This window comes from Lissotriton helveticus, chromosome 8, assembly GCF_964261635.1.
Source record: "Lissotriton helveticus chromosome 8, aLisHel1.1, whole genome shotgun sequence".
In the NCBI taxonomy this organism is placed as follows: Eukaryota; Metazoa; Chordata; class Amphibia; order Caudata; family Salamandridae; genus Lissotriton; species Lissotriton helveticus.
The window spans coordinates 365,405,787-365,420,504 of record NC_136069.1 but is presented as its reverse complement, the minus strand read 5'-3'; the positions used below and the strand labels follow the sequence as shown (position 1 = coordinate 365,420,504).

Here is a 14,718-nt window from a genome sequence, read left to right as displayed (position 1 = left end):
AGACAAATGTATCTCAAAATTTAGAATGTACCAGTGTGCAAGGGAAATTTTCTGCTCAAGCCCTGAAGGAATTGTCACAAAATAATCTCCGTGACGGATCCCCATCAGGTCTGCCTTTGGTCCTTGGGTCTGAATAGGACTTCAATGCTGGTATCGAATGCACCCAGATGAACCGGAAGGTCTTTGCGGGACTGTGAGGCAAAGCTTAATGTCACCTAAGATTTTTTAAATACCACCACAGCATTATCGGTTGAAATTGAAAGAGAGGCCACATTATCACTCCCAAAGTCATTCCTGCTGCAGTTCATCGTCGAAGTTACAAACACAAGAAGTCCAAGAGGGACTTAGCCCCTTCCTGTCACTCTCAAACTTCAAAGGAGGCCCAAGGGTGTCAACATGCTTCTCGGTCTCGCTCCTGAACTCTCTCACCTTCAGAGCTGATTTCAACCCTCGTCCTGAGGCAGCCCAAATTTCTAGGTCAGTCGGTGACATCGGAGCAGATAGATGAATTCCGTAAAGCCATGCTGCATAGGCAAGGTTTTAGTTATTGGTTTGGGGTGGATGTGTGCATGTGACCTCACCATATCCGTTTGGTTTGCAGCAATATATTTCATCTATAAAAGAGGAGAGTAACACTTTTTACAGTATCCTGAAGATGGGGCATTTAGTCCAAGAAACCCATTGTTTAGATGTTCAAGCTAGGGTCCACATGAAAATCCTTCAGCAGGAGGGTCTCATAACAGCATGTAACATCCCGAAAGTATATCCAGCAAATTTACTTGGCAGAAGGATGGGGAAGAATAGTTGTTGCCCCCTCCCCCATTGTTCCTGGTCAGCAGCGATGGTGTTAATGAAAGTTGAAAGGGTTTGGTCTCTAAGAGAAGGAGAAGCTCCGAGAATCAGAGTAGCCTGGGCCACCTAGGTGTGATCAGCAGGAGACAACAGTGTTCTGCCCTCATTCTGATGAGTACCCTGTGTATCGATGGGATGGGGGAAAAGTGTATGCATATATCCCTGACCTTCGCATCGAAAGGGCATTCCCCCATGACCCTGGGAGAGGGAATCTGCTGGCATAAAACCAGTATTTGCTGGATTTCCACGTCATTAGAAGATCTTGTCCAGCTGATGCTGGTCCAGCTCCCACTTGTGGCAACTGCTGTGTGTCCTGCTGAGAGTATCTGCCAATGTATTGTGAAGAACCCAGGACATGTACGGCTTTCAGGGATATGCTGTGAGCCAATGCCAAAGCTCTTGACCTTCTTGTGAGAGTGTGAGAGACTGTTACTCCCTGCCTGTTGATGTAATACCTGCTGGTCGTATTGTCTGTACGAACCAGCATTGAAGATCCTTTGATCCTTTGTAGGAAAGCTCGCAGGGTTAGAAATATTGCTTTCAATTCCAGAATGTTTATATGGCTCATCCTTTGAGTAGACGTAGCGAGAAGTAGAAGGATTTGGAGGTCTTGCAAATGCCCTCCCCAGCCATGCATAGATGCGCCCATTGTGATGATGAAATTTGAGAAGGACCGTAGAAATGTGAAGCCTTGCCATAGGTGTGGTTTGTGGCACCACCACTTCAACGGTTCTCGCATGCTGTGGGTGATGGAGATCAGGTCCCCGAAGGAGCCTGTTGCCTGTATCCAGTGCACTAGATGTTACTCCTGTAATGGTCTAATTTTGATGCGAGCCAAAGGTACTAGGTATATTGCCAAATAAAACATACCTAGGAGCGATCTGTACATCCTCACTGAAACACACTGTCTTTTTTAAATGTTCTGTGTCAAGTGAAACAAATGATCTTGCCGCTCTTGTGTTAGAAGGGCTTTGTTCTGTAATGTATCCAGGTTCACTCCCAGGAACGTTAGTATTTGAGTATGGATAAGAGAAGATTAATGATGGTTTACAGTAAGGCTAATTTCCTAAAAAGTGCTAGGCAGTCCTTTGTAGCTGGTGAACCTTGTTGTGTAGTTAGGGCAATTAGCAGTCAACCAGCTATTTCAACATTGTTAAAAGTCTCTGTGCTGTTTTTGAGTGTCTGCCTCCAAAGGTGTTATCTTGGGTGCTTGTTTCCCATGCAAATGGGTCCTCCTTGCGGTTGGTATCTATAATTGAATTACCAAGCATATTTAGGTTGAAGTCCCCACAAATGATCAGGCTATTTGTTTCCTCGGCCCTTAGTATTTTTTCGAGTTCTTTTAGCTGCTGACTTCCTCTGTTTTTTTCTCGCATGTGTAAGTAGAGATTAATCATGATTATGTCCTCCTTTTTGTCCAGCTCCTAGGTGGAGATTTGTAAAGCTTGCATTGCATTTGGGGGAACTAGCTTGTTTGGTAGGGGCACTAGTAAGTAGATGCTCCATATGAAGCCTTATATAGCGAGGCCGCCTTTCCTATGGTCAAATATTGCACTCTTTATAGCAGGAAGAAAATGCAGGTTGTGTCCCTGGAGTGCTGGCGGGGAGTCAGACCACGTTTCTTGGAGTGCAATGATATTACATTCTTGCAGATATTTTTGTAGTTCCGGGTCAGTGAGCTGGTCTCCTAGACCATTGATGTTCCATGAGCACAGGTTAAGGGTGTTTATGGTGTTCGTGCCGCTAGACTCAGCTTGTCACGGTTTTTCTGTTTTAGTGTTTATGGTCCTAGAAAGCCAGCTCCAGTCTTGAGAGTTTGGACTTTTCTTTGTGGTCGATCTCTTGTTGTGCAACTCTATGGGGCCTGAGATCTCAGGGGTATTACTGTGAGCACCTCGCTGCACAGAGCATGATCGTAAGATTGAGTGGGTCTGTCCGTGCTCGTTTAGATGTTCTCTGTCAATTATTAGGGGGTCAGGATATCTAGGTTTGGATAGTGGTCGTAGCTTTATACCCCAGGTATTGAACTTGGCTTGTTCTTTTCGCACCTTTACGGCTAATTCAGCCGTGGCCCATACTGTTTTTGTTGCTTCTGTTCCTGGGTGCTCCGATGATTCAATGAATTCGAATGACTCCATAATGCTGGACTTTACATTTTTTAAGCCGATAATTGAGCTTAGTAAGCATAAGATGTTTCCCCTGTTTAATATATCTACCATTCCCTTTGATTTGTACTCCAGGTGGAACACGATTGTGGAGCTATCTGCGGGCCCGTTCTCATAAGTTCGTCTGCTTTGCATAATGCTTAGTTCGCCCCCTGATCCATAGGGATCCTCCGTCAATGATCTCTGTCCCTGGGCGCTCATTTCCTTTACCTGGGCTGTCTCTGGTCCAGTCGTACTTGCTGCTATTGTGGCCCCTTGTGGCTCGCCACAGTGGATTCCAGGTTAGTTTTTATGGGCGGCGCAGATGGTGTGTTTTTTGTTAAGAGGGGTACTTTTTTTTAGTTTTTAGCCTCTCTTCCCGAGTCTGTGTTTGTCTAATGGCCTGGTCAGTATCTGCCTTATTTGCTCGTTTGAGCTGGCATATCTTGTGAAGGATCCAGTGTAGCATACCCAGTGCAATTGTTCTGGCCCCTTCTGAATAGCGTTGGGGTATTATCTTTTGGTGGCGGCATTTCCTCCGCTGTCTTGTAGATCGAAAACTTTCTGCCAGGTCCGTTTTATATTGAGGTTTTCCAGGTGATGTTCTGTTGCTATCTAATGGCAGTTGGCGTCCTTGGTTCGGTGAGATGTTATTTGCTCCAGGCTTCATTGAGTCTGAGGCCTCCCTGTGCTGCTTTGCTTCTTGTGTCAGCAAATCAAAAGGGAGAGAGAGGACTAGGTAAGCTAGTCCGGGTCCCCTGATTATATGTAGAAATATCAATATAGGACTAGCTAAGTTGTGTTAGTGGGACTCAGGAGGTACATCTGCGGACAAACCATTAGGTTTGGTCATGAAGCCCTCACACACCAACCTAGTTGGTGTCATGCTTCATCATCGGGCCCACCACAGTGACACCGAATGTGTCCCGGGTGTGCTGCGACTCCAGATTACTGAGGAGCTGGTATGCGTACTGAGTGTGCAGTGATAGTGAGAATGAACGTGAAAGGTTAAAAGCTATACAGGTGGTCCCAGTTCCCGAGGGTGAAAGGTAAATTTTAATATCTGGGCCCCTGTTAGCAAGATAAAAAGGCTGTGGACGATGTGGAGTGTATTAAGAGCTCCTACGTCCTTGTGGTCTACATGTTTCAGCCAGGCCTTTTGATTAAAACTGGCTTTCCTCAGGACCAATGAGTATGTGTTGCTACTTGAAGTGTCTCCTCGGGACACTGGAGCAGGACGATAGGTCGCAGGAGCACGCTGATCGGAAATACCGGTCTTCTTCCCCTCCCTGCCAAGTGACCCATGAGGCTTTAACAGCAAGTAGCAAGTTAAAGTAGAGGGAATCCCCCTCTTACACGTACAGCACCTTAGCGAGTGCGACACTTTTTTCCACACATTGTCACTTAATATAGTTTATTGTCACCCACACATACTCATTGGTCCTGAGGAAAGCCAGTTTTAATCAAAAGGCCTGGCTGAAACATGTAGACCACAAGGACGTAGGAGCTCTTAATACACTCCACATCGTCCACAGCCTTTTTATCTTGCTAACAGGGGCCCAGATATTAAAATTTACCTTTCACCCTTGCTTCTTGTGTCGACATAGGAGTCAACTGAGTCGATGCCTGAGTTCCTACTTCCAGTGTTGGCAATGCTTCATTCCTCATCTGTGCATCTCCGCTTATTGATTTGTTTTTTACAGCCTCTTTTATGTCAGAAAAGATTATCCATTGCTGTTGGAAGTGTTGCCAGCTTATCCACAATTATTATACAGGAGCAGTTGGTCTGTGTGAGTTGTGTCTCTGCTTGCACCCTTCTGACCAGATTATTAAGCTCTGCTAGCTCGTCGTCAATGTTGGAGACGAAGATTGAGAGCGAATTAAGGACAGACAGTTGGAGAATAAACCTTGCAGGAATGCAGGGGAGGGTAAACAAAATTTTACTAAACGCAGACTAACGGAAATAGGAATATCTTCACACTGGAATAAGAAGAAAGCTGAAACAGAGCCAGATGGGCAAAAGGAATGGAAGAAGCGGTTGGCCGAGACATAGCGACGAGAGAAAAAGGGTGAAACAAGTGTATATCGGGGAGAAGAAAGCAATTTGGGGGAGAAATATGTGAGATTCCGATTTAAAAACAAAAAAGGAGTCTTCGATGAGCAAGACAATGAGCAGGAAGTCGATATATCACCACACAAATGCAAAATGAGATGAGAAGGTTAATGATAAGACTGACTCAATGAGCGAACAACTCTTTGACTCAGAGCTTGCCATAAAGTAAACAAACATCTACGAGAAAAATAGCTCACGACTTACCAGTCTGGGTCATCATTCGAACTTGGCTAATAAGCCTGCAAGGCATAAGGGCTGAAAAAGGAGACCTACTGTCAGATATACATGAATGCCTCCCAATGAGAATTTTGGACAAGACAGCAGCTCGTTTTTCTGCATGGGTAGATCACCATAGAGGTATCACCCCTCAAAAGGAGTGAACAACACATTCTCAAAGAACCTAAGTGAGAAGGAACAGAGTCCAAGATGGGCAAGTAAGCTAGAGGTACTAGGTGTGGTTCACTGTTACTAGACTTTCGGGAGACTGAAATCTGGAGTGAAAGGAGCTTGACCAGGACTGATCTAGCTCAAATAATGGTGAATCCTCCCAATATCCCACAAAACAGAAGTGGATAGAGGTGAAAGCATTGTATGAGAGTTGGAAGCACAGAGTGAGTGAAGAGAAGACTGCTAGAGTTAATTGAGGGGTGGCTCATGTACTGGACACAATTACCAAATTGTGCACCTCATTTCTCGTGCATGATTGAAAGAATCAGGATTGTCTTAATGTTTCATGTGCAGAGCGTATTTTCAATTAAAACTATGCTTCCAGTGTCACAGAAGTTCCACATTTGTAAATATAGGGGTGGGGTGGCTTTGCTGCATTTCTGGCTGGGCCTCCTGTAAAATTTGGTTAACACCCAGATGCATTTGAGGGTCATAAAATCTTTTAAGTATCACATGCTGATAGATTCCCACCCTGGAAAAATATCAAAATGTACTTATGCCAAGGGCACCTGTGTGCGTTGTGCGGGTGAGGACGCAAGTAAGCATCCCTATATATACTGGGGATCTAAAGGGAGTGGTTTCTGTATGGGCAGGTGTTGGAAAAAAAAATCTCAGGTCCGTTTGTTAATCACAACTTCAGAAGGAATGACAGGTTGTGCTCACTAACAAATCTCCATCCATATAGTAAATGCTTGTGACTCTGAATATTTCAACTTTAAATAACAAATTATCAAAGCACAAAAAAACCTCAAAAACATTTGTATACATTAACAAACTTACTTTAAAAAACGTTAAACCAACCTGGAATTTCTTGTTTGGACCAACTCCTGGTTTCCAGGTAGGGCCATCAGCATCTAAACTATGCATTGTAGACTTTAGTCCATCTTGACGACTTGTTTGTAGAACATTCACCAGCATCTTTTCAGCATCATTGCAAAATATCTTTATGTTCTATTGCAAAAGAACATTAAAATGTTATTGTCATTAATAAAAACGTGTTATGATGCTTTGTATTGTTAATGGTATAAACCCGACATAAAACAATTTCACCGAAAGTATCATTTACAACTTCCGTAAAATACTACCACAATGCTGTGCTGTTCTGGTGTGGGACGAGTTTATCCTTAGGGAGACTTGTGAGGGCAGGTTTAGCATGGACTGCCAACCTCTAATTGCCCCGCTGCCCATTTATCTGGGGCTATGCAGACTACTCCCCACAGTAGCTTCTGGATGGAGGAACAATTGCTAAACAAAATGTGCCTGCGCCAGCCCCTTGTCCAGGACCTAGCACTGAGAAGCACATAGAACGGGATGTTTTATTCGCAGAATAAGAAAGAGAAGAAATATTAACAAACAGAGAACAAGGCCTTACTAAATGCAAACAAGATCTGCCGACATTACATTTGGTCTGTCTGCCCAGTTTTTTTCATGGTATGGTTTCAAATACAGCTTTCTTCTCCTGGACATTTTTTAAAGAATACATTTGCATGGGATTTGTAAGGAATACATTTTCACCAAATATTAACGTTCAACGACTTCTTGCTCTAATAAGGAATATCGATGGCACATAAAAATGTGGTTATACGGAAGCCCATGACAGAGCAGACTTATTAATGCAATTTGTTACTGCAGCCTTGCAACTCTGTACAAGTCATTCCAGAAGCCGCACCATTCAATGCCATGGAGACAAAATAAATGACTTACCTGTCACTAACGTTCTTCAGAGTTAGTTTATTTTATAGACACACACACTTGAGTCATTCCCTGTTGCAGAGCTGGGAGTCCTGCGGAGTACTTAAAATGGACGCTTTGACTGCATGCAGGCTGTAAAAGACTCGCAAAATGCAGCAAGAACACAGGGATTTGGCGAAATGGAGAAAGGCTGTTGGCCCAATACAAACCTCTTAAATTTCATCCTGAAAACTTAGTTGTTTTTTAAAAATTGCTCTTGCCTGTAAGAGTATCTCTTACAAGTTTATAAAGATTGCTAGAATTGAAATATCATTGAGATCACGAGCCAAGCTGTTTAATTCATGCTGGGTCATCATGAATAATGTAGCCATTGCACTGGGAAAGGAGATGCGGGTTTCCTCCCAATGGTATGGGAGATGTCTCAGAGAGAAGAAGGAGATATGTGCACTAGTACTGTCTGAGCCACACTTGGGAAACAAGGTATGACTACATATCCTTCTTTATCTTTCGAATTGCCTATTGGATGATGGGATGAGGATGAAAAGCCATATGCAAATGTCTTTCAACATTTGATTAAAAAAATATTGTCCCATGTACCCCGCTGTGCATGCCTGCCCGTGGAAAACTGTTATTTTCTGTTAATCTTTGCTGGGAATAGTGCCAAATTAGGTTTGCTTCTCTCTAGAAAGGCCGTGTTGAGGCTAACTTGGCTCATTTTTCCACTCATGGCATTCCCCAGATGCCCCACAAAGTGTAGGCACATTTGGTGGGTGTGCCTGGCATATGTTACCATGTCTGTGACATCTAGTGCTGGATGACTTTCTGCTAAAGCAGCCAGGCTTCCCTGCAGAGTATGGATGACCTTGCTCTACACTATAAGGTAAGAACAGGTAGGTTTCATTGCCTGTTCAAATCAATACTGATGACCCTTTGATTCTGTGCAAGAAGAATTGTATTCCTCGTCTGAAGGCCCTCAGCTCCAAGACATTTATATGCAAGTTCATGGCCAGGTCCTGCAGATGGGCCCTCATCCTTCCATGGATGCATTCTTTGTCATAAAGAAACTTGCCTCTTGATGCACAGGTGTTGATGCATCGGCTAAGGTTGTAGAACTTGAGGGTGTTGTTGGACGAAATGGAGGTTATAACCATATTTTTTTTTTTAGTTCTAGGGCAAATGTCTGATGACATTGGGTTTCAATAATGAAAAAACACAGAGATTCTCCCTCCGCAGGGGCTTTAGGTGTGGAGGGAGCTGTGGCCCGTGCTGTCAAGAAGGCAGCATTGTCTATTGGCGTCATATCTTTTGGTCCGGCCAACTGCTTAGGGTAGGGCAATGGAGGTTGCACCATATACTGTGATTGTGGGTAGTCCTGGCAATAGCATTGTTGTTGAGGCTGTCATGGCTCAATTAGTGAATTAGTGAGATATGAAGCTTAGTGGCTAAAGCTACTGACTTAGGAACATGGGAAACCAAGTTTGAATCCCGGCTTTGGCTGAACATCCTGTGATTGTAGCCAAAGCACAATCGCAACAACCCCCCCCCCCCCCCCGAAAAAAAAGATAAGACAAACTGGTCCGGTTGTAACACATTCTAAAGCCCTTACGCTAGGTGTGCGCTATTATAAAAATGCACACACAAAAAAAAACGGGAAACTAAAGAAAAGCAGTATGAATGATGCCCTCTTTGGTAAGAAGACTGGCTTCTGCCTCTACAAAAGGGGAGTCTGTGTCTAAGTTGCATGGCACCCAGTGACCTGCCAGTATCAGTGTCCGTCCACATTTCTTTTGAGCAGAGCATCCCAGTCTACGCATATACCTAGGATCCTACTTTGGCGAACGCTGGTCCACATCTTGTAGTTGCAACTCTTAAGAGGAGTCAACAGTTCTGTTGTACATTCCTGCCATTGAGGACACACTCTTTCCTACTTTCTCAAGTTGTCTTCCTTTCGTCAGTGTGAGCAGTGTATGGAAAGCAGGTTTCCACATCTTCCTCTTCGCCATAATCTGCTTTAGGATATTCGATGAGAAAGAATAGTATCTTCAAGGCTGAACTTTTTTTTTTGAGTTGCGGGACCACCACAATCAGTATCGCCATGATCTTTAGCCCCTTCTGCCAAATATGGATAAGAAACTGGAACATGACACTCGGAGATACAGCTCTTTGAACATGTTGGCTGCCACCCCCTATTTTGTACCGCTTTGTTCACCATAAGTTGGCAGGGTATGCTCAGACGTGAGTCCCTTGCTCACTTTGCCACTGGATTCAAGCAAGCCGGGCTGAAGACGGCTGTAATGCCAGAAACCGTTTCTCGGAAGCTTGTTTCCGGTCCAGGGAAGGCATGGCTTGGCAGTTCGGGCTGGCCTGTTCCCATGAGGCACAGGGTCAGACTGATTTGCATATGGCCATGTCTGAACTGGGGTGGCAGAGTGGGCTAAAGAATGGTGATGGATTAAACCCAGATCTGTTGATTGGTTCAGATGCTTCGTCCATCACCACCCCCTTTTGTACCACCCACCTACCTAAGCAGCTCTGGTAGAGGTGGAGGACTTCAGAGGATGTGCAATTGTCAAGGCCTTTCAAAGGGTGAGCGAAAGAGTTTCACAAAATGTTGTCACCACTCGGCAGAAGACGCCAATATACAATAAGTATAATTGCCTAGAATGGCCTGATGAGGATTATACTCTTAAGAAATGGCACTAAAGAACAAGTTACTTTGGTAACGCTTTTTCTGATAGAGACTCTGACTGCAGAATCCTCACCGTAGAACATTCCCCAGACGCTGAAATCAGCTTCTTTCATGATATTTCCATGCCACTTAAAAAATGTTTGAAACTGGGTGCGGTTTAGAGGGATCGTTTAGGTGAAAAGCGCAGTTCACGAATTGGGAGGGTCGGTGAGGAATCTGGTGTTAAAAGTCTCTACCAGAAAAAGCGTTACAGAGAGTAAATAACTTGTTCTTCTGACAGACTCCTGATCGCAGATTCCTCACCTTAGAATAAGTACCCAAGCAATAGCTCCCTTGAGGTGGGTCTGCTCACCAGCTTAAACCGACCAGTAGTGCTTTGTGGATGTGTAAAGCGACGCCCACGTAGCAGCTTGGCCTATTTCCTCAAACTTAAGCACATGATAAACTAACAGGGCATCAGCAGATCCAAGAAACCAATATGTGTACATGTGCGTTACAAGATGAATTAACATAACATAACAGGTACCCTCTATGCTAACACAATAGTATTGGCTTTGGCCCTGGTGTAATGGGGCTGCAAGCTTTTAGGAGGCTGTTTGTTAGCTACTCTGCAAAAATAAAAAATGATGGTCAAAATGCTGAACAATGTCAAAACTCACCCCAGTACAGAGATCTGGGCCTAAATCCATTGTTTTTGTTTTTTTGCTCACCACACCTTTACAGTTTGGACCCAGCCATATGCAAATCAGTCTTGGCCATGTTCCCCTTGGGGCCAATCAAGCCCAAACTGTCAGGTCAAGCCCTCCCTGGACCAAAAAAAAAGCATTCTTAAGTTGGAATTTCGAAGTCAAGCAACACATCGAACCGAGATGGAAGTGTCCATGGCACGGGCGTCAGAGTCCACGGTGTTGACCCTAGAATTAATGATGTGTCTAGATGCGTTTCGACCAGCCATATTTACCTCTTAAAAGTGGCCCTTCACATAAGCTTGTATGTGTAACAGCATCATTTAGGCCATGACTAACAAGGCATTAGTGTAGTGTGCGAGAAGGCAGTTAGCATTTAAACATTTTAGGCGATACTCCCTGCCGAGAAGGCCTTCTTACCCTTAGCCTCTAGAAGTTTAGATTCCCTATCTGAAGGAACAGTAGGGAAGGCACCTCCCTATTGGGTTCCTGAACAAGTTGCCTGAATGACCACAATTCCTGGCAAAGAATGAGTTGAGAGAAATGGTGAGTCACCTGGCGCCGAACGGTAACAAAAGGGCACAAGTCTATCCAACACTGGTGTAGATGATGGCTTCTCCCAAGCTGCCAGGAGTGCCTCATTGAAGGGAAGCAAGTGGCTGATGAAGGCAAGAGGACCTCGTGAGAACATTAGTTTTAGCCACCGCTGAGGGTAGTTATAAGTCGAATGCCTCTGTGGCTTTCACCATGAATTTGTGCAGACACAACCTTAGGCATTGTGGACCAGTGGGAATGTCATAGCTCACTCTGGGAAAGTAACCAGGCCACTTGAAATACCTGTGCAAGGTCCTGGTCTGGTACACGACAGAGAAGATATTCCACAGGGTCTTAATCTGTGCCACATAATTTTTCATTCTGTTTCAAATCACGTGTTCACTCTTCCTTGTGCAGTTTAACCCTTTTCTGTGTGCGTATCTTAATCCGTGCCACATAGTTTGTTGAGGCGTGCTTTGTAAGCTTCCTCTTCCAATAAACGCTGGGCATCTCTGTAGAAAGGGACAATTGCATCGGGATCAGTAAGTGATGCTGGCAATGCCGTATCCGGAGGCAAACACAGAGATGCAGGTGCCACCGGCCATAATGTTGGTTGTGGCGCCGAGTAGCGGAGCACTGAAAAAAAACAGGGAGGCAGTGGCACTAGAATCGATGGTGCTGCGCCAAATGTCATCGGCTGAAACGGCAGAGACATTGGAAGTCGCGGAGATGCCATTGAGACTCAAGATGTTTCGCATGCCGTTAAGGAACGCCACCGGATCCGATGCTGGAGCTGGAAAATCAATGAATGTTGATGCTGGCGCCAGAGACTAGTGCAGAAGTTCTGGCGCAGCAGGTTCCAGGCGTGATGGAGGTCTGTCTGGGGCCGGTCCCAACAGAGGAGCAGGTCTGTGCGGATGATCCTCAGATGTTAAGTTGACCAGCTTAGGCTCCAAGGATGATGACCCGGTTGGAGACAGAGAGCATCTCAAAGGCTTACCATTGAATTGTCTCTTACTCTTCTTCCGCTGTTTCCTCCGCTTGGTAGACGAGAAAGAGGGAGAGCAGGAATAATGTGAAGAGCGCTTTCGACATTGATGGTTGTCCTTCACCCTGGCAATCAAGAGCTTGGCCTCCTGCTCCTTGATGGCTTTGTGGAGCATGCTGATGCATGAGGAGCAGGTCTTTGAGCCCTGGTCGGACACTAAGCACCACAGAGAGAATAAGTGGAGGTCCATGATGTATAGCTGTCCCTCACAATCCCTACAGGGTTTAAAAACCTATTTCATAGGTGGTAACAAACTGTGGTACTGCTTTTACAAACTTTGTATGAATAATTTCCTCAGAGAAAGAAAAGCTTGGATAGGCGTTGAATGTGGGGAGAAAAAGGGAACCGACGTTGATGCTCTGGAGCGGGTGCATTATGTCCTCTGCGTTATCGCCAGTCGTCACTTCCTGCACCAACTAAGCCAGAACAGGCAGAACTTGGGGGAGCGTGAGCATTTTGAATTTCTATTTCTTCAAGAAGATGTTGAGAAAGTGCAGATCAAGAATATGACAAACTCCTACGTCCATCTTTGGCACCAGACAGTAGTGGAAATAACAACCACAACCTACTACTAATGCAGGCACCTTCTCTATGGCTCCCTTGTCCATGAGAGTCTGCACTTCTAGACAGCAATGAGAGATGGTCCTCTGTCAACCTATCATAAGTGGGAGGCATTAGAGGTGGGGTAGTCATAAAAGGGAAGGGGTAGTCATAAAAGGGAAGGGGTAGTCATAAAAGGGAAGGAGTAGCCCCTTTGGACGATCTTGATAACCCAGCAGTCTGACCTCAGCAGAGGGTCTGCAGCCTCCACCATCACTTTCGTGAACACCGAATGGTCACAGGTAATGCTGAAATGGAGCACACAAATTGAAAATGCTCCTGGACCACTGAGGGCCAGGAGGACAGAGATGTGGAAATATGCATCTTGCAGGTCCAGCGCTAACATCCAGTCTTCAGGGTAGACAGAACCCGAGCCAAAATTAGCATTTTGAATTTCTCTTTCCTCACAAAGTAGTTGAGAGAGCACAGGTCTAATAGAGGATAGAGGCCCCCATCCTTGTTCGGTACCAGAAAGTAGCGGGAATAACAACTATGCCCTACTTCTGGTGCGGGCATCTTCTTGACGGCTACTTTGGCCAGAAGAGCCGGCGGTATTTCCCGACAAAGCAGGGAGAGATGGTCCTACAATAACCACTCTAGGAATTGTGGCAAAGGTCAAGGGGTTTGCACAACTGGAAAGGCATACGCCTTCTGCACAATTTGGATCTCTCACTTGTTGGAAGTAATTGCAGACCATTGGAGTAAATGGTGACGGATCCGGCCACCAACAGTTTGGCTGTCCTGGATGGAGGGTGCACTAAAGAGGCTTAGAGGCTGTGGCAGCCGGAGGTGTAAGGGAACTGGACAGCTCGCTGGATCGGTGATCTGTGATCCTTGTCCACTAAAGTACTGAGTGGTTTGCTGGACTGCCATGTACGGCTGGTATGTGCCCAGACTACGTCCGCTGTGGGGAGAAAGGACTGTTGCCGGGACATGGACAGTTATAGAAAGCCTTAGAGACCAGGCGGTGACCCGGCTCTCCCGAAAGTGCTCAAGCACTGTGTCAGGTTTGTCACCACTAGACAAGAGCCATCAAAGGGCATGGCAATATAGGTCAACTGGACATCCCCCATGAACCCAGTGGACCGCGATTAGGCAAGAAACACAGCACCACCTCAGAGGCCATGGCTCTACACAGGGCAAAACTAGCCCAAATCTGATCGTGAAATTCGCTGCTTTCAGATCATTAACTAAAGCTTGGTTGAGGATGACTCTGTCCTCTTTGAGAAGCAAGTTTCCAACTGAGAACCTGCAACGTATGAATATAGGCCCAAGAGCCATACAGTGTTTACTGACCGCATGGCTAGACTATAGAAAGAGAAAATGCGCATCCCAAAGAAGTCCAGCCTCTTGGATTCCATATCGGATGCAGTAGAAGGGAAAGCTTTTGGGCTGACCTTAGCAGTTGCGGCCTATAGAACCAAGCTCTCAGGGGAGAGGTACTGGGAGAGGAAGGCTGTGGCTCTCGGGGCAGGACGATGGCGTCCAGAAATAATGTGGTGCACAGGAGCCCCTGTGCAAGGTTTGGCCAGGCCTCCAGGAGAATGTTGATGAGGGCTTGAAGTAGAGTACTGTCTCAGCTGAGCTGTTCCTGGTTGAAGCATTTCTGTCAAGACATTTGTCTCGGCTTCAACTGCTGCCAGGAAACGGAGGGAGCCAAACACCAGCTTTGTAGGTGGAGTGCAGGTGCCAAGCCTTGAAGTTGGGAGAGGAAAGCCGAAGAACGCTTCAACACCTTCTTTTTGAGGTTCTTTGACTTAACCGATTTCATACAGGACATCTAGGAGCAGGAAGACTAGTGTCCACAGGAACGGCTCCGGGATTGGCCCAGAGATCTCAATCGAAACCAGGAACAGAGTGAGGTCTTCTTCTGCCATGTCGCCAGGAGCTTTATCGCCCACTTGCAGATCACC

The 14,718-nt window shown here is 45.6% G+C and overlaps 1 protein-coding gene across 2 annotated transcripts in view; it reads right to left on the bottom strand.

The window, feature by feature from the left end:
• The window catches only part of BRCA2 (BRCA2 DNA repair associated), a 480,797-nt gene that overhangs the window by 33,433 nt on the left and 432,646 nt on the right, over window positions 1-14,718 (bottom strand). For both annotated transcript variants that reach the window (XM_078657152.1, XM_078657154.1), the window contains exon 27: window positions 6,358-6,507. In XM_078657152.1, coding sequence (XP_078513278.1) covers window positions 6,358-6,507 — 150 coding nt within the window. The remainder of the gene's footprint in view (window positions 1-6,357; window positions 6,508-14,718) is intronic.